The 27,790-nt window shown below is 43.7% G+C and overlaps 1 protein-coding gene across 3 annotated transcripts in view; it reads right to left on the minus strand.

The window, feature by feature from the left end:
* The window catches only part of dync1h1 (dynein, cytoplasmic 1, heavy chain 1), a 140,420-nt gene extending 127,153 nt beyond the window's left edge, over positions 1–13,267 (minus strand). For 2 of the 3 annotated variants that reach the window (XM_038776742.1, XM_038776726.1), the window contains exons 1-6: positions 12,929–13,175; positions 8,938–9,025; positions 8,400–8,573; positions 6,978–7,233; positions 1,186–1,372; positions 152–423 (exon numbers count right to left, since the gene is read on the minus strand). In XM_038776742.1, the coding sequence (XP_038632670.1) occupies positions 152–423; positions 1,186–1,372; positions 6,978–7,233; positions 8,400–8,573; positions 8,938–9,025; positions 12,929–13,175 (1,224 nt within the window). Of the gene's footprint in view, positions 1–151; positions 424–1,185; positions 1,373–6,977; positions 7,234–8,399; positions 8,574–8,937; positions 9,026–12,928 lie in introns of all 3 variants that reach the window. The other variant, XM_038776735.1, reaches the window with a different exon arrangement.
* Between the last annotated feature and the right edge of the window lie 14,523 nt (positions 13,268–27,790).

Consider the following 27,790-nt stretch of genomic DNA (forward strand, 5'->3'; position numbering starts at 1 on the left):
TAAACCAGCTCCGCAATATGTTTCCATATAAAGTTCAATATCAATATAATAAATCATTTTCACTAAGGTTATGTACATGGAGCTTGGAGAATCTGCCATAAAAGTAGGTCAAATACAGAAAAAAAGATAAAAACTATAAATCTCAACTCACCTTTTCAAATTCTTCATATGCAACATGCATCAATTTTCGTGTCCCCAAGACTTTAAGCAACTGGGAGCTCAGGTCTCTTGAAATTGCTTCCACCAGTCTTAAGGCTCTCTGAATAGGATATTTTGTGTTTCTGATTTTTCGCAAGTGAGTGAAGATTGCAACTAGTGCCTGTCTTATTTTATCCAATTCAGTTGCAGACAGTAAATCATTAAGCGGAAAATCCTTCATCAGGGGATTATAGTCATTTACTGTTTCCAATGCCTGTTTAAGTCCTATTATTTTAGAAAAAATATCTTGTAGTTAAAAAAAAAGCAAATGCCTTAAATTAAATTGATACGCAAACATTCTCCAAGACAAAGTATGACACTTTTATGACTTGTGACCCAACCTTCTCAATGATTTGTTATTGACAAGCTCTCCGTACTCTTGATGTGATCCAACCAGGCGTCGGTACAGCTGAAGCATTCTATTCATCTAACTATAGAGGCCAGCCTTCTATTAACCGCAGAGATTATTTTCTATGCCTGTTCAAGACATTTTAACAATCTATGTACGTGGAACCTCAAGTCACTTTGGACCTCCGTTGTTTCTAGCTCTCCAATTAGCAAGTACACTGTTCTATCCCTTTATATGCTGAAAATGATTTGCATATTTTCCATTCGCCATTTTTAAATTTAGTGTTGTATCTTACTGCTTTTGTTGCCAGAGTGCTGTTTTTTGGTAAATAAAATCCTTTCCCCTTTGTGGGAATAAACTGGTTTATATTAAATTATTTTTCAAACACCTCTCACTGATCCACTGTGGTTTTATCAATTAATGAATTTTCCCAATTTATTGCAGATCATCTGTCTCATCCCATTGAAGTCAAATTTGTCTAAATCTAAAATCTTAGTTGCTTAATTTTTCTTCTTTTCAAACACATCAAAACCGGTATTGATTGTTATTTGATAAATGCTCATACACCACTAGCCCATTAAGATGCATATAATTACACACATGTATATAATTACATAGAAGTGCATACAATTACATACCAGTATCTGTATCGAAGCTCACAGTGGCATGAAAACGCTTGCCATGTTTGAGAATTTCTAAAGTCAGGAGCACTTCTCCACTTTCTCGTTTCTCTTGAATGCGATATAGGGCTCGCTCCAGATTCAGCCAGAAACTGATTTCTTGCAGGGCAGTCCCTGACGCAGGATCACGGTCAAGCTTGGTTACCTACATATAAAATTTTGACAGAACAATATATCATACCGAGTTCACTTTATTTTTAGATATGAGCAAAATTCCTTTAATGTGTGTGGAATTGAACAATTGAAAATCAGGAAGGCCTCATTATTGACCCCAAACGGGATCGGACCAAAAACCGGACACATGTATATACTGTCTTTACCCAAGATACTAGAATGGATGCTTATGCATACAATTTTCTAATATGCCAACGATCTGTATTTCTACACCTGCAATACTGCTCTTCTTGGCTCAACCTGGTTGAAAATTCAGACATACATGACCAACAGCTAAAAACTGAATCGATTACAAAAATGCTCATTGCATTAAAGGCTGGTTGACAGGAACGTGACTGAGTCTCAAAAGAATGAAGGAAAAAAAAAGTGCACATAATTGTTCAACTTTTTTTTTTTAACGGCGCCTTCCTCCAACCGCAAGAGTTTATCATCTTGTTAGAACGTTATACCCATTTGAAGACAGGCAAATACCTGGTGCAAAGAGTTGGAGGAGACTCGTGTCGCAGCACCAATTACAAAAATGACAGAGAGGAAGGGTCATCATCGACAGGAAAGCTGCAGAGGAGTAATTGATGGGCTTCATTAAAGCGGAGTTTCGGCAGCGAAGGAAGGAAATGCAGAGCGACTGGTCGAAGGCAATTGAGGGAGCAGTGGCACCTCATTGTGAGTTCCTGGAAAAGTGCCTCAAAACACAGGAGGTGGAGAAGCTGGTGCCTGACCAGAGTGACCGTATTGTTTCTTGGGAGGCAGAGGTGGCGATCCTGGGGATCCGTGCAATCAAAGGTAGAGGACAAGGAGAATAGGTCCAGGTGACAAAAACGTAAGATATTGGTCTGTTGGAGAGAGAACAACTTTGGGGCCTCACGGTAGCATGGTGGTTAGCATCAATGCTTCACAGCTCCAGGGTCCCAGGTTCGATTCCCGGCTGGGTCACTGTCTGTGTGGAGTCTGCACGTCCTCCCTGTGTGTGCTTGGGTTTCCTCCGGGTGCTCCGGTTTCCTCCCACAGTCCCAGGATGTGCAGGTTAGGTGGATTGGCCATGCTAAATTGCCCGTAGTGTAAGGTTAATGGGGGGGATTGTTGGGTTACGGGTATACAGGTTACGTGGGTTTAAGTAGGGTGATCATTGCTCGGCACAACATCGAGGGGCGAAGGGCCTGTTCTATGCTGTACTGTTCTATGTTCTAACAAGTGCCAAGACCTACGTCAGAAGGATGCTGGCCAGGTTGGTGTGGGTGGTGGTGTTGGACAAGGCTCCAGAGGCGGACTGGGCCCACGGGCAGTTGAGGCAGAAGCCGACAGCGGGGGAGCCACCGCGGGCAATGATTGTGCGGCTGAACACGTTTCTGGTCAAAGAAAAGATCCTGAGGTGGGCCAGGGCGAAACGGGTCTGTGAATGGGAGGGAAACTAAATCCGGATTTATCAGGACATTTCCAGTGAGAAAATTGTGACATGGAATTTCCGCAGGCTGAATGAGCCAGTCAAGAAGTTCAGGGTGTTAGCACACCTGAAGAGCTCGACAGCGGAAGTGATGTTCTTGCAGGAGACGCATCTCCGGGTGAAAGATCAGATGAGCCTGAGGAAGGGGTAAGTTTGGCAAGTGTTTCACTCGGGGTTTGATTCATAGTCGAGGGGGGCTGGTCATTTTGTTGAGCAAGAAAACATAATTTACGGGGGCCAGGGAGGTGCGGGACCCACGGATATGTGAGTGGGGTGCTGGAGGGGACGCCAGTGATGTTGGTAAACGAGTATGCGCATAATTGGGAACATGGTGTTTTTCCAAAGAGGTTACAGGGAGCTATTCCAGACCTGGACTGCTCTAAGTCAATGGGAAGGTCAAGAATGGCAAAAAAGTTGGGCGGGTTCATGGAAAGGATGGGGATGGTGGATCCGTGAGGATGAGTGTATTCCTTCTTCTCCCATGTGTATAGGGTGTATTCCAGGATTGATTTTTTTTTGTGGTGAGCCAGCCAGTGCTGATGGGGATGGTAGGGGCAGAAAAATCCAGGAAATGCGATCTCAGACCATGTGCCACACTGGTTAGATGTGAGGCTTTGTTCAGGACAGGTGTAGAGGCCAGGGTGGAGGTTGGACTCAGGACATTTGGCTCATGAGTTTTGTGGGAAGGTAAGAGTGGCGATTAAGAACTATGTGGAGCTCAACCAGAATGGCGAGTTGTCAGCAGCTACATTTTGGGAGGTCTTGAAGGCAGCGGTCTGAGGGGAATTTATTTTGTTCAAGGCCCATTAGAGATATGATGAGGAAGGAGGAAAACTGGCAGTTATTTGCCGAGATAGTTGAGGTGGACAGGGGATACTCAGTGACCCCCACAAAGAAGCTGTTGGCAGAGAAGAAAAAGGCAGTGGGGCAGCTGCGGAGAGCGAGGGGTTGCAGTACGAGTATGGGGAGAAGGTAGGTTGCAGGTGAGGGTGGATAAGGGGGAGGAGGTGTCAGAGCTGAAAGGATGAATGAGCTGTTTCAGACATTCTATGAGGGGTTGAATAGGCTGAGCTGGTGGAGGAGGCGGAGGATATGGGGTGGTTTCTGGATGGGTTGGAGTTCCCAGAATTGGAGGGGAGGGACATGTATTTGTCAATTGTTGGGGCTAATGGAGGGGATGAAGTGTGTTAGTTGGATGCAGTCGGTTAAGGGCCCGGGGCCAGATGGCTTTCCGGTGTGGTTTATAAGAGGTTTGAGACAGAGTTGTGTGCCCTCCCCAGATGGGTATGTTGAAGAGGTGGAAAAGGGGGAGTTGCCAGCTACATTAGCACAGGCATCTATTTTGTTGATCCGGAAAAAGGGGAAGGACACACTGGAGTGTGGGTCCTACAGGCCCATTTCATTGCTAAGCACGAAAATGAAAGTCCTGGCGAAGGTGTTGGCTTGTAGGTTGGAGGGGTGCATCCTGGAGGTGGTTTCTGAGGACCAATCATGAAGGGGAGGTAGCTCTCGAGTAATATTAGAAGGTTGCTGAATGTAATTATCACTCCCTCAGGGGGCCGGGAGCCACAGGATCACAGGTGATCCATGGACGCGGAGAAGGCATTTGACCGGGTGGTGTGGAGGTACCTGTTTGAAGTTCTGGGAAGGTCTTATGGTGCTGAGGATATGGATTCGATCCCAGCTTCGAGTCACAGTCTGTGTGGAGCTTGCACATTCTGCTCGTGTCTGCGTGGGTTTCACACCCGCAATCCAAAGACGTGCAGGTTCGGTGGATTGGCCACGCTAAATTGCTCCAGTTGGAAAAAAATAATTGGTTCCTCTAAATTAAAAAAAAAATTCGGGGAAGATTTGGACCAAAATTTGTGCCATGGGTTTGATTGTTGTATGCATCCTCCATGGCTTGTGTTCGAACGAACAAGAGGAGTTTGGGGTATTTTGAGTTGCATAGGGGGACAAGGCAGAGGTGCCCATTATCGCAGTTGTTATTTGCGTTGGCAGTCGAGCCCTTGATGATGGCCCTTTGGGTGTCGGATGAGTGGCGAGGGGAATCGGGAGCACCGGGTATTACACTGCGCTGACGATCTGTTGTTGTTTGTGTTTGATCCGTTGGAAAGTATGGGCAGAATTATGGGCTTTTTGGGAGCGATTTTGGGCTTTTTAGAGTTATACGTTGAACGTAGGAAATGAGTGAGGTGTTCCCAGTGAATGCAGCGGGGCCAGGGGAAGAGAGACCTGGTGGCGGTACCATTGAAGTTGACAAAGGAGCAGTTGTGTGTGTGTGTGTGTGTGTGTGTGTGTGTGTGGGGGGGGGGGGGGTGGTGGGGAGAGAGCGAGAGAGAGAGAGAGAGAGAACTGCTCTGTTACAAAGGCAGAGAGGAGAGTTGGTGCTTCCAGAACTGATGTATTACTGTTGGGCAGAGAATGTGGAGAAGGGGGGTAGGGATTGTGGGAGTTGTAGGGAGATAGAATAGGGTCTCTGGTGTGAGGGGCAAGTGAACTCAACCTCCTCCTGTCCTAGAATGAGCTAGATTCAGTTTAAAGTTGAGAGAGGTTGGAGAGCTTCTGGGAGGCGGGGTTTGGGACCTTATCAAGGATAGTGGGGGCCAAAGTGAAGACGGACCCCACGAAGGCGATCTTTGGGGTTTCGCCGCTCTGATTATCCAGTGACGGATTCTTTTGAGTTGGAAGTTAGATATGGCACCGAGGGTTGCGGCCTGGCTGGGAGACCTGTCCATGTTTCACCGCTTGGAAAATATTCAGTTTTCCTTAAGGGGATCAGAAGAGGGTTTCAAGGTGCGGTGGATATTTGAGGAGCTATTTGTGTCTTGGAGGGGGGTGGGTAGCAATTAAAAGGGGGAAAATGTACAAACTGTTAACTCTATTTTGTTGGAATGTGGGTTTGTAGTTATTGTTTACGTTTGGAATAAAATATATTTTCCAAAAAAGAAAGGATTTGAGGCAAGAAAGCAATGGCTTGTATCTCAATGGTTTAGCACAAGAGGTTAGAGAAAATGGCCGTTATTGAAATTAGAGCACTAGATGGCAGTAAATTCATCATGCACTGCCTTGTTACTACCTTGGCCTAGAATCAAATCAAACTTAAGCTGCCTAAATCAAAGTCTTCTCTGCTAACTATGGAGTTTGCTGCAAAATTAATTTGGGGAGTTTTAATTAAATGGTTGATAGGTGCAGATCCACGTTACTATCCATAAAACATACAATCTTGCATATGTGTGGGGGCACAAACATGCTGCTATTGGAAACTGGAGAAAATTTACAACAGTCTAATATAAGTGCCCTTTTTAAGAGATAGGTAAAGAAAGTTTTATTTCCATCTAATTGCATGGAATCTCAACATGGGATCAGTCAATCCGTGCACCAAGTGGGGAAAATATAGCGCTCCAAACCCCAGCACTAACAATTTCCAAGCCAACGTGTAATTTTAATTTCAAAATATAAAGGGACCACGGATAGGTTTTTTAAAAAATACCAGGCTGAGTGTTGAGTACCCAATTCTTTTTTCCCCAATTAGGGTCAATTTAGCATGGCCAATCCACTACACTGCACATCTTTGGGTTGTGGGGGTGAGACCCACACAGACTGTACAATCTCCACACGGACAGTGTCACGGCTGGGATCAAACCCAGGTCCTTGGCATCGCAAGGCAGCAGTGCTAATCACTGCGTCACCATTTTCCCACTGCTAAATAAACCAAAATGTAAATTTCCTCAGTATTATAAATATAAATACGATTATGAACAGATTTCTATTACTTTATAGGGCTTCACCAAATATTCCTTTAACATGTTAAATTGGTACTAAATCTGGATCACCACCTATGGCGTTTTGCTTAAGCAGCCTAGTCTACATATTAAACTCCAAAATGGCTGCAGTAAAAGTTACTTCAAACTGAAGATTATTAAATTCTGGACAATTATTCAAATTTTGCTTTGAACTTAGAATTCCTACCGTGCAGAAGGAGGCCATTCAGCCCATGAAGTCTGCACCCTTAACTTCCATATCCATCATTACCTTAAGCAAATACTGACAAATATTCACACATTTAATGTATAGTTTTAATGGTCTCGTATCTGTAAAGCATCGTGCATAGCAAATGTTAATCAACTCTCACCTTCTGGATTTCTCTAATCCAACGGTTTACACCAGACTGCAGTTGGTTGAGGAAGGTTGGATCCTCTACTTTATCACCAAAGTCTGTGACTTTAGGTTTCTCTCCACGTTCATAGCACTGCTTGGCTAAGTTGGTTATGACGGGATGGATTGGGAGGCTGATCTCTGGGATCTCAATATTCTGCTGCAGATGTAGAAGCCCCATTTCTAGCTCTGCAATCTTCTTTTCAACAGATGGTGCCATTTTGTCACCATCCCTGATAAAGCAGAGTAAATAATCATTTGATGGAAACAAAAGCATTGAAAACAGAAAATATATACTTCATGTAAGAATACATGATAATAATAATCGCCTATTGTCACAAGTAGGGTTCAATGAAGTTACTGTGAAGAGCCCCTAGTCGCCACATTCCGGCGCCTGTTCGGGGAGGCCAGTACAGGAATTGAACCAGTGCTGCTGGCCTGGTTCTGCATTACAAGGCAGCTGTTTAGCCCAATGTGCTAAACCAGCCCCATGCTCCTTTCGAGATCCAGTTGCAACAAAACAGAGGATACAGACTACCTGAAGATGCCCCTTGACAGCTTGTCAGACTTTAAGAAACTAAAATTGGACAGACTTTGCTCAACTTGTATTACTCAAAGGGCCATATTAGCATACAACGATTGGCTGTATTGATCTAATCAGGTTTGCTCATAATTGTGGGTTTATATGCACAGATTATTGTGAAATAAAACAGCTTTTTGCTTCATATTAAGCTTCACTGCACCAAATATTGAGACTGAGGTTTTGTGCAAGAGTCAACAAATGACTTACAGCCCTAGGTTTCATTATCAGCTAGTTAGATATAGGGCATTGGCAGTCAATTCCTGCTAAAAAAGGAATTTAAATCACTTACAGGGGCAAATGGCATCACTGATCTCAAGAATTCACTTATGGAACCCATTGCAACCACCCCAAAATCTGCTAAGGACTCTCTTAAAACCTTTCACTGAGAGCAATCCTGCAGATACCTCAGAGTAGGGGTGATGGGCAAGATGATAGGATAAGCAAGGCCCAATTTAAATTAAGGAGAAGGTACTCTGGCAGGTAAAGGGAAATAGAAGAAATTAAATCAAGAGCTAGACTCAAAGGTCATCATTACCCCCTATTTGATTACTCTTGGTTGATCAAGACATTTTATTGTTGTGATGGTGGTGGCAGTTTTGCTAGCAGCATTTGATAGCGTACATTTTGATGCTCTTTATAGTCATCACACAATAACTTTCAAGCTGGAAGATTAGTTAGTGATAGTCTGCAGTTAATTTGTAGTTTAGAGTTAACATATACCCATGACATTCTAAAAGTTAGGGAATAAAATATATTTGAGAGACCCGAGATGTGGCATATAAACGTAGAATATATTGGCACGTTAAAAAAAAGTACCTGTCCGCCTTGCCAGACTCTCTAATGTACGACTTGAAGAATGGAGCCACAGCATTGCTAATGATTGAATGCAATGTTTCATATGGAGAGTCTTCACTTAGTGTGATAACACGCAGCTGAGATGAAATTGGTTTATCTGCATCAATAACTGGAGTACGTTTTATGAACGCCAAACTAGAAACAGAAATATTTTTGAAATTGAAACATAACTAAATTATGCACAAAAAAATTCAAGCTCAAAGAAACATACGCAAGAGATTAGTTTTCAAAAAAACAGATTAATCTTATTGTCAAATTAGTATGCAAGTAGGGCACAAACACAACTTCATAATTAATTGCAACACACCAGAACAGTATATTCCATATCAAAACAGTAAATCTTTTCAAATACACATAAATGTATTACATGTTATTCAAAGCAAATAGGTTTGTGACAGTGAATGCATTAAATACTTATGCAAATGAATAGATCCAAAAGGCACTGTAAATTTGGCCAAGACTAATCTGTGCTAATGATTATAATTCCAAAACTCAGTACCTGTTAGATTTAAGTCCATAATGAATATCAGTGTTAATGTTGTAAGCAATGTGCTCTTTCTCTTCTTCCCCTTCATCTCCAACATCCTCTGTAAAGTAAACAATTGTTAAAATAAAATCTGATGGCATCTAAAGATTAAACAATCAGGTAATTTGCTTAAAAACACTAATCGGCAACACGGGCAGCACAGTTGCTTCACAGCCCCAGAGTCCCAGGTTTGATTCCCGGTTTCGGTCAATGTCTGTGCGGTGTCTGCACATCCTTCCCGTGTTTGCGTGGGTATCCTCCCACAGTCCAAAGATGTGCAGATCAGGTGGATTGGCCATGCTAAATTGTCCCCAAGTGTCCACAAATGGTTAGGTGGGGTTTCAGAGATAGGGTGGGGAGGAATGGGCTTAGGTAGGGTGCTCTTTCCAAGGGCCGATGCAGACTCGATGGGCCAAATGGCCACCTTCTGCACTGTAAATTCTATGCATCTATGAACACAGTACTGCTGCCTCACAGCACCAGGATCCCAGGTTTTATTCTGGTCCCGGGTGACTGTTCTCCCATGCCTGTGGGGGCTTCCTCCAGGTTCTCCAGTTCCTCCCAGTCCAAGATGTGCAGGTTTGGCAGTTACGGTGATAGAGCAGGGAAGTGGACCTGGGTAGGGAAGTGGACGTGGGTGGGGTGCTCTTTCGGAAAGTCAGTGCAGACTTGATGGGCTGAATGGCCTCCCTTTGCACTCTCGGGATTCTATGATTTTGTGAAAAAATTTCTATGGTAAAATTTCAGAGTTCGTTAATTGTCTCAGATGTTTTTTCCAAATGGTACAAAAGCACATATTTCATACTGAGCCACGTCATATACAATTTGAAGGACAGAATTAATGCTTTTGTAGACAAAAGGCTGCCCACAGCAGCTTTCATATCTTATCCGATAGCCAGTTAAAGATCTGCACTGACAACGCCCCAATAGAAAGGCTGCCTCTTCGACCAGAAAGAGAACTAACAAATGGAAAAAGACAGACAAAATAAAATTCCAAGACATTTAGGATCCTGGAGAATATTTTAAAACCGCCTATATTGTATCTGCACAATAAGAAGTTTGATCAACATTTGATTAACTTCTGTGACAAAATTGAAAAGGTAATTAAGGAATATGTAGGTTTCAACTGTACGGGTGTGGTGTCGAAGGTGGTCATCTGGGAGGCTCTAAAGGCAGTGGTGGGGGTTGGGGGGGGGGGGGGGGGGGGGGGGAGTAATCTTGTTTAAGGCCAGGGTGGACAAAGAGGAGAGGTTAGAGTGGCAGAGGGTAATAGATGAGATGTTGGGGGTAGATAGGAGTTATGCAGATGATGGGGACTCAGCAATGTTGGAAAAGAGGAAGGAATTACAGGCGAGCTTTGACCGACTATCAACCAGGAAGGCGGTGCGCCAACTGAGACGAGCAAGGGGGGCAGGTCAGCACCGGAGGGAAGCAGCGGCAAGGGAAATTGTGCAGGTGAGGGATAGGGCAGGGAAGTTGGTGGTGGCGCCGGATCTGATTAACAAGGTTTTTGAGGCATTTTATGAGAGGTTGTACAGGTCGGAGCCACCTGGGGGAGACCATGAGATGCAGGAATTTCTAGATGGTTTGGAGTACCCGAGGTTAGGGTAGGGGGACAGGGCTACATTAGAAGGAGCGATAGTGGAGCAGGAGATAAAGGATGCGATTGGGAGGATGCAGTCGGGGAAGGTGGCAGGGCCAGATGGGTTTCCAGTGGAATATTATAAAAAATTCAAGGATAAGCTGGCACCCCTATGATGGGGATGTTTGAAGAGGCTATAGAGAGAAGGGGGCATTGCCAGAAACCTTGGGGCAGGCATCGATTTCCCTGTTGCTAAAAAAAAGATAAGGATCCGTCGGAGTGTGGGTCGTACAGGCCATATTGGCGAAGGTACTGGCGGGGAGGAGTGCCTCCCGAAGGTGATAGGTCAATATCAGACAGGGTTTGTGAAAGGGAGGCAACTCTTTTCAAACATTGGAAGGGTATCGGACGTCGTTTTGGCATCGGCAGAGGGGAAGGAAACTGAGGTGGTTGTGGCATTGGACGCTGAGAAGGCGTTCGGCCGGGTGGAATGGGGTACTTGACGGCAGTGCTGGAGCGGTTTGGAATTGGACCAAGATTTGTGAATTGGGTAAAGCTACTGTACAAGGAGCTGAGGGTGAGTGTCCGCAAAAACAACATCAGCTCGAGATACTTTTCTCTCCACCGTGGGACTAGGCAGAGATGTCCTATGTCCCCCCCTGCTGTTTGCACTCGCGATTGAGCTGTTGGCCATCACATTAAGAAGTTCGGGGGTATGGAAAGGAATAGTGCGGGGCGGGGGGGGGGGGGGGGGGAGAGAGAGAGAGAGAGAGAGAGAGAAGAGATAGAGCGCCCTTATATGCCGATGACTTGCTGTTATATGTGTCGGAACAGAGTGTGTCGATAGGGGGAATACTGGAGCTGTTTCCAATGTTTTGGTTTTTCTCGGGGTACAATCTGAATCTAGACAAGAGTGAGTACAACTGATTGTTTATTACTGATTATTGTTTGAGTGTAAATTTGAGAAAATGCGAAAAAGGAGAATAAATAAATATAAAAAAAACATTTGACTAACAGTGTTGCTTTCCACAGACATCCAAAAAATTTAAAGAAATGGTGTTGCTACTCGTCCCCCTCAAAAAAACTAAAATCTACATAAGTTTAAGTCCCTTCCCATGCAAGTCTAGATAAAATATATGTAGAAAAAGAAATTAAGGCAATAATTTTCAGTGAAATCACTGAAAATATTATACTGCCCATTTATGATTGGGGCTTCATATTTTAAATGACAGTTGAGGACTAAGCATAGATCCAGTTCATGAACACTGCAACACAGATGAATCATGACCCAAACGTTGCTGATAATTTGACAAATTACAAGGGAGCATTTAATACATAAATCCTTAATAAAGATATAATTTAATTCTGATACACACCATAACACATTTACACAACGATAACACATTTACACAAAACTAATTCAACAGTTCCTTCTGAACGATGCTAACAATTTATCATTTTGACCAAATGCACTGCCCCAACTTCACATCTACCTTCCACTTCAGTCCAGTGTTCTTGCTCTGATATTTTAAAATTTGCAAATATATTTATGATTAATTAGGGTCATGTATATACTTAACAGACCTGTACACAATGGAGGAGAGGTTACAATTCCTGTTTTAAAAGTTAACTCTGATTAATATAAAGCTAACATCAATGCGCCTGCTGGAAATGCAGAAAATGGTATGCGCTGATCCACCTGAGTAGTTGTGGTGGAAAAACAAATATCCATCGATATACTAAATTAGCAGATGTAATTCATTAGGGGAATCACATTCATCAAATCGCAATAACGTTACTCATCCGCAATATCATAACAGCATTAATTACTACTTCTAAACGCAAATTCAACCTAATGTCCCTAAAATTATCATTCAAAAATATGGGGACGTGGAGGATCAGACGTTGTCCAAATTAAAATACATGACTTGCAATTTGGGGAATGAGGGGCCTGAAACGTCAAATTTCTGGAGTTTTATTGTCCCACGGTGGCTGCCAGACCTGCTGAGTGCTTCTAGTTTATTCTGTGTTTAATTTCAGGTGTCCAGTATCCGATCTATTTTGTATGTGTTGTGTTGCAGGATTCAGGAATGAGGGATCCGCCCCAAGGAGAAATCTTGCAGCTGCGCTCGGGAGCTGTCCAGGGCCCCTTGTATCGACAAACTTTAGTCCCTCCTGCAGAAGCACATCCCCACCCACGCCCCTTCTTCTTTTAGATTCTCCCTGTCATTTCTCACTGAGTCTTCGATGGACCCAACCAGGTTCCCCCTTCCCTTGGCGGAGGGGCTTTTTCTTCAGCAGCCGACTGGGTGTGGCCGGCTTTCCCGGAGACAAAGCGCACACACACACAGCGATGCACAGCGGGGCGCGACGCCGACTAACCTTTCAGGGTGGTCCTCTCCACCAGCACCGTGTGCATCTGAGGGTCGGAGAGGAATTTCTTCATCTGCTCCACCGCGCTCTTCTCCTCGAAGGCCGTCTCCAGGGCGGCCGGCGCCTCGCCGCCATCTTCCAGCAGCAGCGGCACCAGCTTGCGGATGTGCTTCTGCAGGAGCGACACATCGGCCACATTTTGAACGGTCACCTCCAGGCCGGTCGTGCTGTCCTCCCCACCGCCTCCTTCGGACATGGTGAGCGATTGCCAATGCGCCACAGCCCACCCGGGTGCAGCTGCTTCTCCGCGCCGACCGAGCACAGCACCGCCACCACCCGACTGAAGCTGGCCAGCCTGCCGCGTCACGTGACACTGCGGCGGGTGAGGTAATGCGGGAGGCGCGGTGCCCGCTGGGAGTGGTAGTCCCCGCCTCCCGCCCACAACAATGCCTTGCCGCCGCCCCCGCCGCGGAATGAACTACATCTTCCAGAGTGCACCGCCCAATCCGCAGTCTCTCACCAAGCTGGGCGGTTTTGCTCAGTCTTGTATTCCCACCGGCTCCCTCCCCGCCCCGCATTAACTAGAAATTGAATAGAATGGTTTCCGGGATATTACGGCTGCCGGTCTCTGCGATCCAGCTAGCCAAGGAGAATTCTCCCACTTTCCAGTTTGCTCCTCTCACTTACATTATTTTCACTATACATTGGTGGTACAAAAGCTGCTGGAAATTAAGAGAATTTCGAAAGCCTGCATCTGATTGAATTCGAAAGTGGGAATCTTCTTGCTTGAACAGTTGTGCAATGAGTACTGCTTGCTTTGCACAAATGCAGTATTATGCACGATTACCCAAAGATTTTATTTTATTATAATCTTTATTGTCACAAGTAGGTTTACATTGCAACAAAGTTACTGTGAAAATTCCCTAGTCGCCCCATTACGGCGCCTGTTCGGGTACCCAGAGGGGGAATTCAGAATGTCTAACTATATAGATTGCAAATCCTCTCTTAGATTCTTTGTTATGAGAAATTGGCACAGTCTAGCACAGCACTTCCCCAACTATATTACAATGTGATCCAATTTTGACATTTAGAAATTAACATGACCCTGGGCGTGAAAAAAAAGAAAAAAATTATTTCATAGGATGTGCGCATTGCTGGCTAGGGTAACATTTCTTGCCCAATCCTACTTGCCCTTGAGAAGGTGATAGTGAGTCACCTTCTTGAGCCACCTTCGTGAGCCACTATGGTCCATGTAGGTACACACACACTGCTGTTAGGGAGTGAGTTCCAGGATTTTGACCCAGTCGCAATGAAGGAATGGTGATATGGATCCAAGTCAGAATGATGTGTAGCTTGGAGGGGACCTTGCAAATGGATTTGGAAGGTGCTTATGAAGGAGCCTCAGTGAATTGCTGCAATGCATCTTGTAGATGGCAGACACTGCTGCCACTGTGCATGAGTGGTGGAGAGAGTAGATGTTGAAGATGGTGGATAGGGTGCAATCAATTGGGCTGCTTTGTCCTGGATCGTGTTGAGCTTCTCGAATATTGTTGGAGTTGCACTCATCTAGGCAGACAGAGAGTATTCCATTGCACTCCTGACTTGTGCCTTGTAGATGGGTGGGGATAGGTTTTGGGTATTCAGGAGGTGAGTTATTCTTTGCAGAATCTTCAGCCTCTGACATGCTCCTATAGCCACAGTATTTACATGGCTGATCCAATTTAGTTTCTGGTCAATGGTAACCCCTAGGATAGCGGGGAATTCAGTGATGGTAATGTTATTGAATGTCAAGGTGGGATGTTTGGATTTTCTCTTATTGAGATGATCATCGCCTGACACTTGTGTCATGAATGTTACTTGCCACTTATCAGGCCAAGTCTGAATGTTGTCTAGTTCTTGCTGCATATGGCCACAAACTGTTTTAGTATCCGAGGAGTTGTGAATGGTGCTGAACACTGCAATCAGCAGCGAACATCCACTTCTGACTTTATGATGGAGGGAAAGTCATTAATGAAGCAGCTGAAGATGATTGGGTCTAGGACATTACCCTGAGGAACTCCTGTAGTGATGTCCTAGGACTGAGATGGTTGACCTCTAACAACCATAACCACCATCGATTGTGCTAGGCATGTTTCCAAACAGCAGAGGGTTTTCTCAGTGATTCCTATTTAATCATGAAAATGAAATGAAAATCGCGTATTGTCACAAGTAGGCTTCAAATGAAGTTACTGTGAAAAGCCCCTAGTCGCCACATTCCAGTGCCTGTTCGGGGAGGCTGATACAGGAATTGAACCGTGCTGCTGGCCTGCCTTGGTCTGCTTTCAAAGCCAGCGATTTAGCCCTGTGCTAAACCAGCCCCATAATCTACATAAATGAGAATCTCTGTTTAATCTACTTTGTAAAAAAATATTCCATGTACTTATGTAGATTTCAGTCAAGTTCCCCTTATTTCTGGCTAATGTTGGTTGCACATATACCCTGCTACACTTTGCCTCTATAAAGATATACACTTTGCCTCCATAAAGATAATGGTCACACATAAGACCTGTTTGTAACCGGGGGTGGTTGGGGGGGGGGGGGGGGGGGGGGGGGGGTGGTTGATCAAGGGAAAAACTCCTGCTGCCTCTGTGGCAGGTCCTCCTGACCCTCAAAATGATAGTGTCCAATTTCCAAAGAAAGGCCTTTGCTGTAAACATTGGGAGAGCCTGAAAAATAAACAAGAGCCTCGGCAGAATATTCATTTTCACCACTTGGATCCTCCCCGCCAACGTCAAGTGCAGTGTATCCCATCTCTCACTTGAATACACTTGGTTAAGTAAGAACTGAATCAAAACTTTAGAAATGAAATATAAAACGTTACATAAAAGGGTCAAATTCATGGCAAAAAAGTCTAAAACATTAACACATAAAGAAATCACTTTAAACACAAACAAACAGATAGATTATTCAAGAATTCCGGGAGAAGACCTTGACCACGAGGTACCACTTTTAAGGGAACTCATTAACTCTCACTAGTTTCTAATTCCAGCTGAGACCTCCTGGTTTGCTCAAATGGATGTCAGTTATTTACAGGATGATTTATTAATCAAATATTGGACATTACTTAAGATTGACTGGTGCCTATCAAAACTAGCTCAGCATCTGCATGCACAGTCTTAGGAAAATTACCGGATATGTTTCTCACATCACAGTCTGGCCCAGAGACCTTGCTGTAACTGATTAGTTGATACATTCTTATTGCTGAATACACTGGAATTCCATCATGTGAAACATTGACTGAAACAATGTTTGGATTCCCACAGTCTAATTCATTATGTGAAACAATGACTGGATTTTCACAGTCAAGACAGTGCTAATAATTTTTACCTCTCTGTTACAATCATTCAATTAGCACTTAAAACTAGGAATAAATCAATAAATCAAAACTCTATCAGGACGTTTTAGAAACCAATGGCTCATTAAAAGTTGATTGGGAAAAGAATAGATTGAGAGAAAAATAGCCAGGAATAGAAAAATATTGCAAGAGTTTTTACCATAACCACCATCCCTTGTGCTAGGTATGTTTCCAAACAGTGGAGGGGTTTCTCAGTGATTCCTATTTAATGAATTCCATTATGAAAATGAAAAAACAAACATTGCTTCCCAAGGAGCAGAGTCAGGAAAAGTATAATGGAGAATGAGGAAATGGCAGAGACAGTGATCAAATATTTTGAGTCTGTCTTCACAGTAGAAGGCACATGTTATATACTAGAAATAAAGGGTAATATGTCTTGGCGAAAGATTGAGGAAATTAAAGTACTAGAGAAATAAAGTACTGGAGAAACTTAAGGGACTGAAATCCAACAAATCACCAGGAACCGGTGGCCTATAGTCCAGGATTCTAAAAGAGGGAGCTGCAGAGATAATGGATACGCTGGCTTGGATTTTCTAAAATTTCTTAAATTCTAGAACAGTTCCAGCAGATTATGTATTAGTGAGAACGTGAGACTTTTATTCAAGAAAGGAAGGAGAGAGAAAACAGGAAACTGCTAGTTAATTTGCATGACATCAGTTGTCAGCAAAGTTCTGGCACATATTAAAGGAGTCGTATCAATGCACTTGGAAAACCAGGGGTGACACGGTGGCTAGCACTACTGCATCATGGCGCTGAGGACCCGGATTCGATCTCGGCCCCAAGTCACTGTCCGTGTGGAGTTTGCACTTTCTCCCCGTGTCTGCGTGGGTCTCACCCCCACAACCCAAAGCTGTGCAGGGTAAGTGAATTGGGACTCTAAATTGCCCCTTAATTGAAAAAGAAAATTGGGTACTCAAATTTTATTTAACAAAAAAAGAAAAACCAGAGTATGATCAGACAAAGTCAGCATTATATTACATAAGGGAAATGGTGTTTAATGAAATTGTCATGATTTTTTTCAGGAAGTAAATAATAGATAAAGGGTAACCAGTTGATGTAGTCTTCTTGGATTCCAAAAGGCATTCAGTAAGGTGCTACAGAAAAGATAAACACAAAAGACAGGTTCTTGGATTTAAGGGTAATATATTAGCATAGGATTGATTAACAGACATGAATAGGATAAAGGGGACATAAGGTTTGCTGAACATGACCGTAGTGGGTCGGATCTCAAACAATGAGGAGACACAGCACAGGAGGGAGAGGAAGAACTAGTGGCATGGGTAACAACAACAATCTCTCCCTCAATGTCAGCAAATGAAGGAGCTGGTTTACGACTTCAGAAAGTGAAGTGTCGTATGCACCCCCTGTCTGCATCAGTGGGACCGAGATAGAGATGGTTGACAGTTTCAAATTCCTAGGTGTACACATCAGTAACAATCTGTCCTGGTCTACCCAAGTCGATGCTGCGACCAAGAAAGCACAACAGCTCCTTTACCTCAGGAAACTAAGGAAATGCAGCATATCCACATTGACTCTTACCAATTTTTACAGATGCACCATAGAAAGCATTCTATGTGGCTGCATCACAGTTGCGCAAAAAGACCAGAAGAAACTACAAGAGCCGTGAACACAGCACAGTCCATCACGCAAACCCGCCTCCCATTCATTGGCTCTGTCTCCAGCTCCCGCTTCCTTGGTAAAGTGGGCAGCATAATCAAAGACCTCCCGCACCCGGGTTATTCTCTCTTCCATCGGACAGGAGATACAGAAGTCTGAGAACATGCACTAACAGGTTCAAAAACAGCTTCATCCCCGCTGTACATGACTCCTGAATGACCGCCTTATGTACTGAACTGATCTCTCTATCCATATTGTCTACTGATGTCGCAGTATACTCCGTATGCTTCACCCAATATCTATGCACATGTATTTACATTGTGGACGCAATTCTCCGACCCCCACGCCGGGTGGGAGAATCGCGGGAGCGCCGGGCGATTCCTGGAACGCCGCCCTGGCACCCGCATGCGATTCTCCCACCCCCCCCAAAATGGCGTGCCGCGTTTCACGGCAGGCCGCTCGGAGAATCGCGGCTCGCCGTTTGTAGCAGACGAGCGGCAATTCTCCGGCCCGGATGGGCCGAGTGGCCTGCCCAATCCGACGGGTTCACGCTGGCGCCAACCACACCTGGTCGCTGCCGGCGTGAACAGCACGCGAACGCTGCGTGTGCGGCCTGTTGGGTGCGGGGGGGAGGGAGGATCGAGCACCAGATCGAGCTCAGTAGGGGTCTGGCCCGTGATCGGTGCTCACCGATCGGCGGGCCGGCGTCTCTAAAGGACGCACTCTTTTCTTCCGCCGCCCCACAAGATCAATCCTCCATGTCTTGCAGGGCGCCCGCGGGAAGGCCGGCCAACCTGCGCATGCGCGGGTGATGTCGGTTACGCGACGCCAGCCGCATAATTTACACGGTGCCGCTTTCATGCGGCGCCAAGGCCCGGCACACGTAATAGACGCGGCGCCGCTCCTAGCCCCCTGGGGGTGGAAGAATAGGGGGAGAGGAGCGGCCTCCAATGCCGGAGTGAAACACTCCGGTTTTCACTCCAGCGTCGGCACTTAGTCTCCCGATGGGAGAATTTCACCCTGTGAGTTTGGGGTCTGTCTCATCTGGATTGGGGGCAGGGTCCCATTCAGCCCCTGGGCCTGGGGTGGATGGTCCAAATCTCAGCGGGTAGCCGTTCTGGGCCTGGGATCACCTGGTTGGAGGGTGAAACTCTCCGAGAGGGTGCATGGTCAGACTGAGGACCTTCATTCCCTGCAACACTTGCATGCCCTGTTCCGCACATTCCCATGAGCTACCTCTATGGCCCTTTTTGAGGTCCATTTGGGGCTCAGCGAGCAATTTCCATTGGGATTCCGTGTTATGGATACCGCAGAAATAGTCATGAGATGTGAAAAAGCATAGAGAAGCTGAATCAAAGACGATGTTTAATAATGGAAGTAGGTAGCCCTTATAATGGAGAGGCTGTAGGGCCACGGTCAATTAAAATATCAAAGTAGGGTACAGTCTAGTTCAGTTTCAGTTGGTGGCTAAGTAGCAGTGAATGGAATTGGTGTCAATTGAGCTACATTTATAGCAGGGGTCAAAGCCAAGAGCTTAGGTCTTCCCGATATTTAATTGGAGGAAACTGCACGGTGACACAGTGGCTAGTGCAGTTGCTTCACTGCTCCAGGGTCCCAGGTTTGATTCCCTGCTTGGACCACTGTCTGTGCAGAGTTTGTACGTTCTCTTCGTGTCAGCGTGGGTTCCTCCGGGTGCTTTGGTTTCCTCTCAGTGCTTCGGTTTCCTCCCACAGTCCTAAGTTGTGCAGGTTAGGTGGATTGACTGTGCTAAATTACCCTTAGTGTCCATAAAAGGATAGGTGGGGATAGGGTGGAGGTGTGGGTCTGGGTGGGGTGCTCTTTTCAAGGGCCAGTACAGACTCAATGGGCTAAATAGCCTATTCTGCACTGTAAATTCTATGATCTAGATAAGCAGTTTGACAACATGAGTACTGGGTAGATGTCCATTCTACTCGCTCAATAATGCTGCTGAGAGTCCCAATCAATTTTCCTGAAAGTGGTGGTGAGGTTGAGCTGGAAGTGGTGACCATACATGTAAAACATGGCACTGTGTTTAAAGGGCAATATTTAATGAGAATTAGGAGGGGTAGGTCAACTGGGGATTTCCAGTTGTAATGGAGAACAATTGATTAGAGAAACTATTGCAGGAAGTTCTTAAGATTGGTTCTTGCATGCCCTCTGTAATGGCCTGGTAAGCCACTCGTCATCACTGCAGTCCAAGGAGGCGGCCCACTCTATTCTCAGGGCCATATTTGTTGATGTGCCTGAATTGGTCACTTAAGCAAATACCAGCCTCCTCTCCTCTCAAGTGCTGGTGACTTATGATATCAGTGAACCAAAACGATGATGCTGATGAATTCCCTACTTTAGATGTGTTCCCTTGCTTTAGACTGGAGTCGTAACTTTCTCTGCTCTCGAGTATCATCCTCGGTGACTCTGATATTTGGAAATGAAACTCAATACCAACACAAAGAGGTTTGTCTGGATATGCCAGCCGTGGCTCAGTTGGTGGCGCTTGTCTGCAGTTAGGAAGAGAACCTGATGCATTGTCAGAGGTGTCATCTTTTAGATGAGGTATTAAACAAAAGTTCTGCCTACCCCATCCTCTCAGGTAGACAGAAAGAAATCCCATGTGCTATTTAGAGGAAGGTCAGAAGAGTTACTCCCAATTTCTGGACCAATGTTTATCCCTCACTTCAGTATTTATCAGTCACTTCACATCTCAAAAACAGATGATCTGGTCATTATCACATTGTTAGTGAGACCGCACTTCAAAATTGTTTCATTGGCTGTCAAGTAATTTGGAACTTGCGGTCATGAAAGGCAGTATGCAAATACAAGATGTTTTTGATCATCGCCTACTACCCTGAATATCCATCCTCCACTTCTTGCCTACCGTGGTTTCATTATGTCCTAACTCTAACTTGTACTGTAGCAACTCATCAATGCTGCTTTCCTAGTATATCCACCATTCAGGAGGATATTGGCAGCAACTTCATGGAATTAAAACAATATCACAAATGATAATGACTGAAGAACATAGGAGCAAGAGTAGACTATACGGCCTGATGTGTTTGCTTTGCCATTCTATATGATCATCGCTGGTGTGTGGCTTCAACTCCATTTCCTGCCTACTCCCCTTAGCTCTGGATTCCTAGAGGGACCAACAAAACAGCCTAAAAATATCCAACGATGGAGCATTGTTATAACTTATACGAGAGCCACAGGACTGAGCTGATTATTTCACTTCTAGGACGATATCAATGTTCTCCAGGCCTGTTCTCTATCTTCTACCCCCATAAACCTGAGCTCACCCAATACTCTGTATGTATCCTAACCCACACCCAATCCCTATCACTGGTCATCTTTGTATTTGCTGACCTACATTGGTTCCCAATTCAATATCTCAATTTTAAAAATTCCCATCCAGTGTTGAAATTAATTCTATCCCTGTACTCTCACCCAGCCCTCCCAAGAACTCTGCATTTCTACAAATCTGGGCTCTTGTGCATCCATCTCCCATTTGTGAGCTAGCTGAAAATAAAAATATTAAAGGTCTTATTAATTCCCTTTCCAGAGATATCGATTTATGTGCCCAAGCAAAACAAAAAAGTTCACTTTCTAAAGCGATGCAAAGATTTCAAAGATTAAATTTCCATACAGTTTCTCAAAAAGTGATATCCCTGTTTATTCCTGGCCAGAAGACTGCCCGTCTTGCTCTTCTTCGATACAGAGGTGTCCGTCGTGAATTTTCTGTAAAATTTTGGATCAAAAACTTTGTGGTATGATGTGGACCTTTCGGCCTGTGATCCTTCTCCACAATGAAGGTTGGAAGTCCATAGACATAGTCATGGAATTTGAGTATTCCTGTCAATAATCCTAGACATTCCTTCTCAATTTGTGCGTATCTGCATTCAGTTGCTGTCATAGCTCTTGAAGCATATGCTATAGGAATCCAATCAGAATGTTCATCTTGTTGTAAAAGAACCGCGCCTATTCCATCCTGACTTGCATCAGTGGATATTTTAGTTGCTCTTTTCAGTTGTTTTAGATCTGCCCACTCCTTCGGATGACTCTGCGTCCATTCAAAAGTAGTTGATTTTCTGATTAAAATTCTAAATTTCTCAAGATCGCAAGAAACTGCAGTGTGGTGAACTCAGTCCAACGCATCACACAAGCTTGCCACCCCCACATTGATTCTGTATATACCTCCCACTGCCTCAGGAAGGCAGGCAGCATTCTCAGAGACCCCTCCCACCCAGGTATTGCTTTCTTCCAGACCCTTCCATCAGGCAGAAGGTAGAGAAGTCTGAAGACCCGCACATCCTGACATAGGAACAGCTTCTTCCCGACAACTACAAGACTCCTCAGTGACTCCCTCTTGGACTGATCTGTTCCCTGTAAGAACACTATTTACGATGCCCTATGCTGCTCTTGCTCATGTATTTGCTTTGTTTGGCCCCTTGTTCTTCACTGTAACCAATCACTGTTTGTCGATGTATCATTTGTCAATGTTCTCTGTTGATTATTCTTTTGTCTACTATGAACGTAATGTGAATGTTCCCTCGGCCGCAGAAAAATACCTTTCACTGTACTTTGGTACGTGACAATAAATCAATTCAATCAATGCAGTTGCTCTTGATGACAGGTTTGATATAAACTTGTCCAGAAAATTGACAAAACCCAGAAACCTCAGAACAGCTTTCTTGTCTTCTGGAGTTTTCATGTTTTGAATTGCTGCTATCTTTGTATCATCAGGTTTGAAACCTCGACAAGAAATGGTATCTCCCAAGAATTTCAATGAGGATTGCGCAAATGTGCGCTTTGCTGGATCGTTGATTCATTCAAATACTTTTCTTTAGTGTTTGATGTGTTCTTCCTTGGTTGTGGACCAAATGAGGATTGTGGCCATCTAAAATGGCCGCCCGCAAAGAATGATGGGAATTGTGGTCAGGTTTGGGTCACTGACAAGCTGCAGCTTGTATCTTTGCAAACGGCAGCCCAGAACTACGCAGGAATTCACACCTGCAAATGGGCCATTCAAGGCGATTAAAGTAACAATGGGACCATCAGGTCCATCGCATCATCTTCCAGATGAGGCGACACCGATCTCCTGCTCGGAGCCCTCCCAGGATTGGCCACCCCAAAAGTGATGTGGCAGCCCCTGATTGGATGTGACCAATCAGAGGGTGGAGTCCTGAGGAATTGATTGACAGTGACCCAGAAACTGCCCACAAAAGGGGTGGGGAAAACTCAAGCCAGTTAAAAGACAATACAGCCCCCATGATTTCTGTCTCCTTTGGGACTGGCCTGTGCCCACATAATTGCAGCAAAACGACCAGCCAAGTTCAAGACCTGCAATCGCTACCGGAGAGAGACGAGCCACAGCCGAGATGAAGCTGACGATTTCCAGCCGACACATGTGGGGACTCAGATAAAGGTCTTATCTACCTGTACAGAGGCGGTCACCCAGAAGTTAAGTAAAGGTCATCTTAGTTGATCGGTGTAGTTTAATGGAAAGCCGCATATATCATTGCACATAGAGATAAGTCTTGTGTTTAATAATCTGTCTTTTGAACTAACATACTGGTTGTGTGGTCATTTGGTCAATACAAGAAACATACTCGCTGCTTGTGGTTTGTAAATAAAGATAGCAACATGATGTTGTCAATGTGCACCCTCACACCTTCAATTCCTTGTTATTTGTTCCATGATCCTATGGAATATCTCAGATGCTGATATTATTCCAAACGGCATATGGTTGATGCAAAATCATCCAAAGGGAGTGTTGAAAGTACATAATAATCTGCTCGAGTCCTCAAGTTGCATTTGCCAAAATCCCTGTGAAGCGTCGAGCTTTGTGAAGATGCGAGCATTCGCCATCTCACTTGTGATTTCTTCGCGCTTTGGTATAGGATAGTGTTCCCTTTGTATATTCTTATTGAGGTCTTTATGATCAATGCAGATGTGACGGTCTCCAGAAGTTTTCTTTATGCAAACCAATGAGCTGACCTGGTCAGTCGGTTGTGTGACTCGAGATATATGTTATTGAAGTCGGTCAAGTTCTAGTTTTAACCTCTCTCGCAAAGGAGCAGGATTTCTTCTAGGCTGATGAATAACTGGCTTGGCATCCTTCCCGAGTAAAATTTTATACTGGAACAGTAACACAGTGGGCTAGACAGCTGGTTTGTGATGCAGAGGAAGGTCAGCAGCACGGGTTCAATTCCCGTACCAGCTGAGAATTCTGAATTCACCCTCTGTGTACCCAAACTGGCGCCAGAATGTGGCAACTAGGGGCTCTTCACAGTAACTTCATTGCAGTGTTAATGTAAGCCTACTTGTGACAATAAAAGGTTATTTATTATTCATTTATGTGCCTCTGCCTCGGAATACATCACGGTACTGTTGTAAGATTTGCTGGATTTCTTCATTCATACTTGGTGTATCCTGAGTTGTTGTGTATATTCTTTGTACAAGCTGCAAGTCTTTTTTCAATGCTTGTGTGCCTAATAATGAGGATTTTTCATTCGGAACAATCTCAAATCGTAGTGTCTTAATTTGTTTGTTGGTGACTTTCAGACACCATGATCCTATTGAAGCGATCTGATTACCATTGTAGTCCTTCAGTCTACATGTAGCTGGAAGCATCTCAGGTTCTCCTGGAATCTTACTGAGATCCAATCTTGACAGTAGATTTGTAGACAGTAGATTTGTAGTCAGTAGATTTGCAGAAGCTCCTGTGTCAAGTTTAAACATTATGGGATAATTGTCAACTTGAACTAGAGTTCCATTCATTGCTAGTGTTGATTTGATGAGGATTGCTGGTCGTTGCTTTAGGTTCCTCACATCTTTCTATAATTCCCACGAGAAATGTATTTGAGTGAGAAATTGTCTTTTTCTGACAAATAATTCTCTTTTTTTTCTCTGCTGAATCCACACTCCGAACATTGATGTTCCTGTATTTTTGTTTAGGAGTTTGAAATTTGAATTAGGATCTACATTGTGATACATAATGATTCAGTTTTCTACATTGTTTGCCTTGAGCTGGAAATTTCCTTTTTAAATGGCCGGTTCCACATGGGTGATACATCATGATGTCGTCTTTTTGATACGAGACACTTCCGCACATGTGCAGACCAGTTTTCGTCCATCTTGCATTTTCTGATGAAGTGCACATGTGCAGGGTTCGAGTGTGTACAGGTGCAAGATGACTACCGTCAAATGTGTTTCTTCGATGTCGACATCATTTTTACACACTCAACCTCGTGGTGGATTTTCGCACCTTTTCCCACAGTTATAGTATTCATTCATTGTACTGGTTTTTATTTTGTTCATGTGCTAAGCATTTTTCTATGGCTAGCTGTAACGTTAAGATCTTGATGCTTTAATAATCTCCCTCTTAAATTTTCATAATTTATGCCATACACAATGTGATCACGGATTAGCGAGTCATGCAATGCTGCATAGTTACAAGATTGTGCTAGTAACTTTAAATCAGTGACAAAGCTTGTAAACGATTCCTCAGTTTTCTGTAATCTTTTGTTGAATCTGAATCTTTCAAAAATGTCATTTGTTTGAATTTTGCAGTGGTCATTAAATTAAAATTTACTTAGTATCACGTCGAATTTGCTTTTGCCCTGACCTTCAGAGTATAGAAATGAATTACATATTTCAATTGCCTGCTGTCCTGCCATTGATAAAAGCAATGCAATCTTCCTATCATCAGCAGCGGTGGTTGAATCAGTAACTTCTAGGTAAATTTGAAATTGTTGCTTGAACAATTTCCAATTAGAATTGAGATTACCAGTCGTCTTGAGTTGACGTGGAGCTTGTGCGTGGTCCATCGAGGTGGTTTTCTGCAAAGGATCCAATGCTGCGAAGCTTCTACAGTTGAATAGCTCTTACTAATTTATCTAGTTAGTTTTTTCAAAGCCAAGACCTGGTACCGTGTTATATTACATATAGTAATATCTTGTTACTCATTTGCTTACTTACAGAACGTTCAGAAGATTGATGTTCAGTAACACTCGAAGTCTTAAATTAAGCAAATACTGTTTTATTGAGTAACGATTATAAATAATGAGTTTGTTCAGTCTTCTACAACTATAACTGAAGATTAGATAAATAAGATTAAGTATTTATAGATTAAGTATATATATTGTTTAACTACACCTGCTCACTAAGCTATATTTCTAACACTGTTCACTGGTCACTCCTGATACGAAGAGGCGGGAACCTCCTCTAGATGGCAGCACCAGATTTTTTTTTATAAACTACACTCAGTGGTTGTCTTACTTACTTACAGATGTTAACCCCTTACATACCTGCAGATATACAAATCACTGCAACTTGGGCTCATACTCAATCCATATTCTAAACTTCGAGATCTCCATATTCTAAACTTCTAGATCTTTCTTGATCTACATGTAGTTGGGCCTCTTCTGGTACTGTGAGTAGCACTGTGCCGACAGTGTAACTCAGATTTATTATTTTCTTGCCTCTAATGTTGGTAACAGTACACAACATTGTCATACTCCATGCCATCTGGTTGTTCCTCTTCTAGCCTGATGCTTACGATTTAGTCTCAATATAGGCTTTGGCTCAATCTCACATCTTACGGTCTGTCACATTTCAGCATAGTATTTAACCGTTGATGATTAAACATGATCAAACATTTCTTCATAGTCTATGAAGCACATAATGTTCCCATTTATTTATGGATATTTACTGAAGATTGTAGGTTAAATATTGTCCCTTTTGTTCCTAAAGCCAAGTGTAAATCCAGAACGTGTTTCACATCATTATTTCTCTATTAAGGTTTTCAAGATTATTTTAATGAGAAGACCCATGAAACTTATAGTTTGAAAATAATTGCACGTTGTTACTTTTTGCTTCTCAGATAACTTTTTGCTTCTCAGATAACAACAGATAATGAATGTCTCAACTTGGATGTATCCATTGGTAAATTTTTGATCAAATTTCTGTTATCATTTTTAATTATGTTTCTCAAAGTGCTTTTAGATATTCTGCTTTACTTGGAACCTGGAGCTTTTCAATTTGAAACATTCTTTACTGCTGATATCATGTGTGGTGCATTGTTTGCCTCTTGGATGAATTGGGTCATCATACGATTCACATATATTCTGCCATCTTTTTGCTACTCCATCCCTTTCAAACTATAGGACGAGTGTTGTCCTAGGGTTAAGGTGCTAAATTGGGGGAAGGCCAACTACAACCTGATTAGGAAGGATTTGGAGACTGTTGTTTGGAGAGGCTGTTTGAGGGCAAATCCACATATGGCATGGGAGTCTTTAAGGAGCAGTTGATGGGAGTGCAGGACAGGCATATGCCAATGAAAAGGAAAGACAGGATTCAGGAACCATGGATGACCAGAGAAATTGTGAGTCCAGTCAAAAAGAAAAACAATGCATACGTGAGGTCTAGGCAACTAAAAACAGACGAAGCGCTTGAAGAATACAAGGAAAGTAGAAAAGAGCTCAAGCAGGGAGTTAGGAGGACCAAAAGGGGTCACAAAATGACCTTGGCAGACAGGATGTGGAGATGCCGGCGTTGGACTGGGCTGAGCACAGTAAGAAGTCTTACAACACCAGGTTAAAGTCCAACAGGTTTGTTTCAAACACTAGCTTTCGGAGCACTGCTCCTTCCTCAAGGAAGCATTCACCCGAGGAAGGAGCAGTGCTCCGAAAGCTAGTGTTTGAAACAAACCTGTTGGACTTTAACCTGGTGATGTAAGACTTCTTACTTAGCAGACAGGATTAAGGAGAATCCCAAGACATTCTATAAGTATATGAGGAACAAGAGAGTAGCTAGAGAAAGAGTTGTCCACTCATGGGCAAAGG

Source organism: Scyliorhinus canicula, chromosome 2 (assembly GCF_902713615.1).
Source record: "Scyliorhinus canicula chromosome 2, sScyCan1.1, whole genome shotgun sequence".
NCBI classification, from domain to species: Eukaryota; Metazoa; Chordata; class Chondrichthyes; order Carcharhiniformes; family Scyliorhinidae; genus Scyliorhinus; species Scyliorhinus canicula.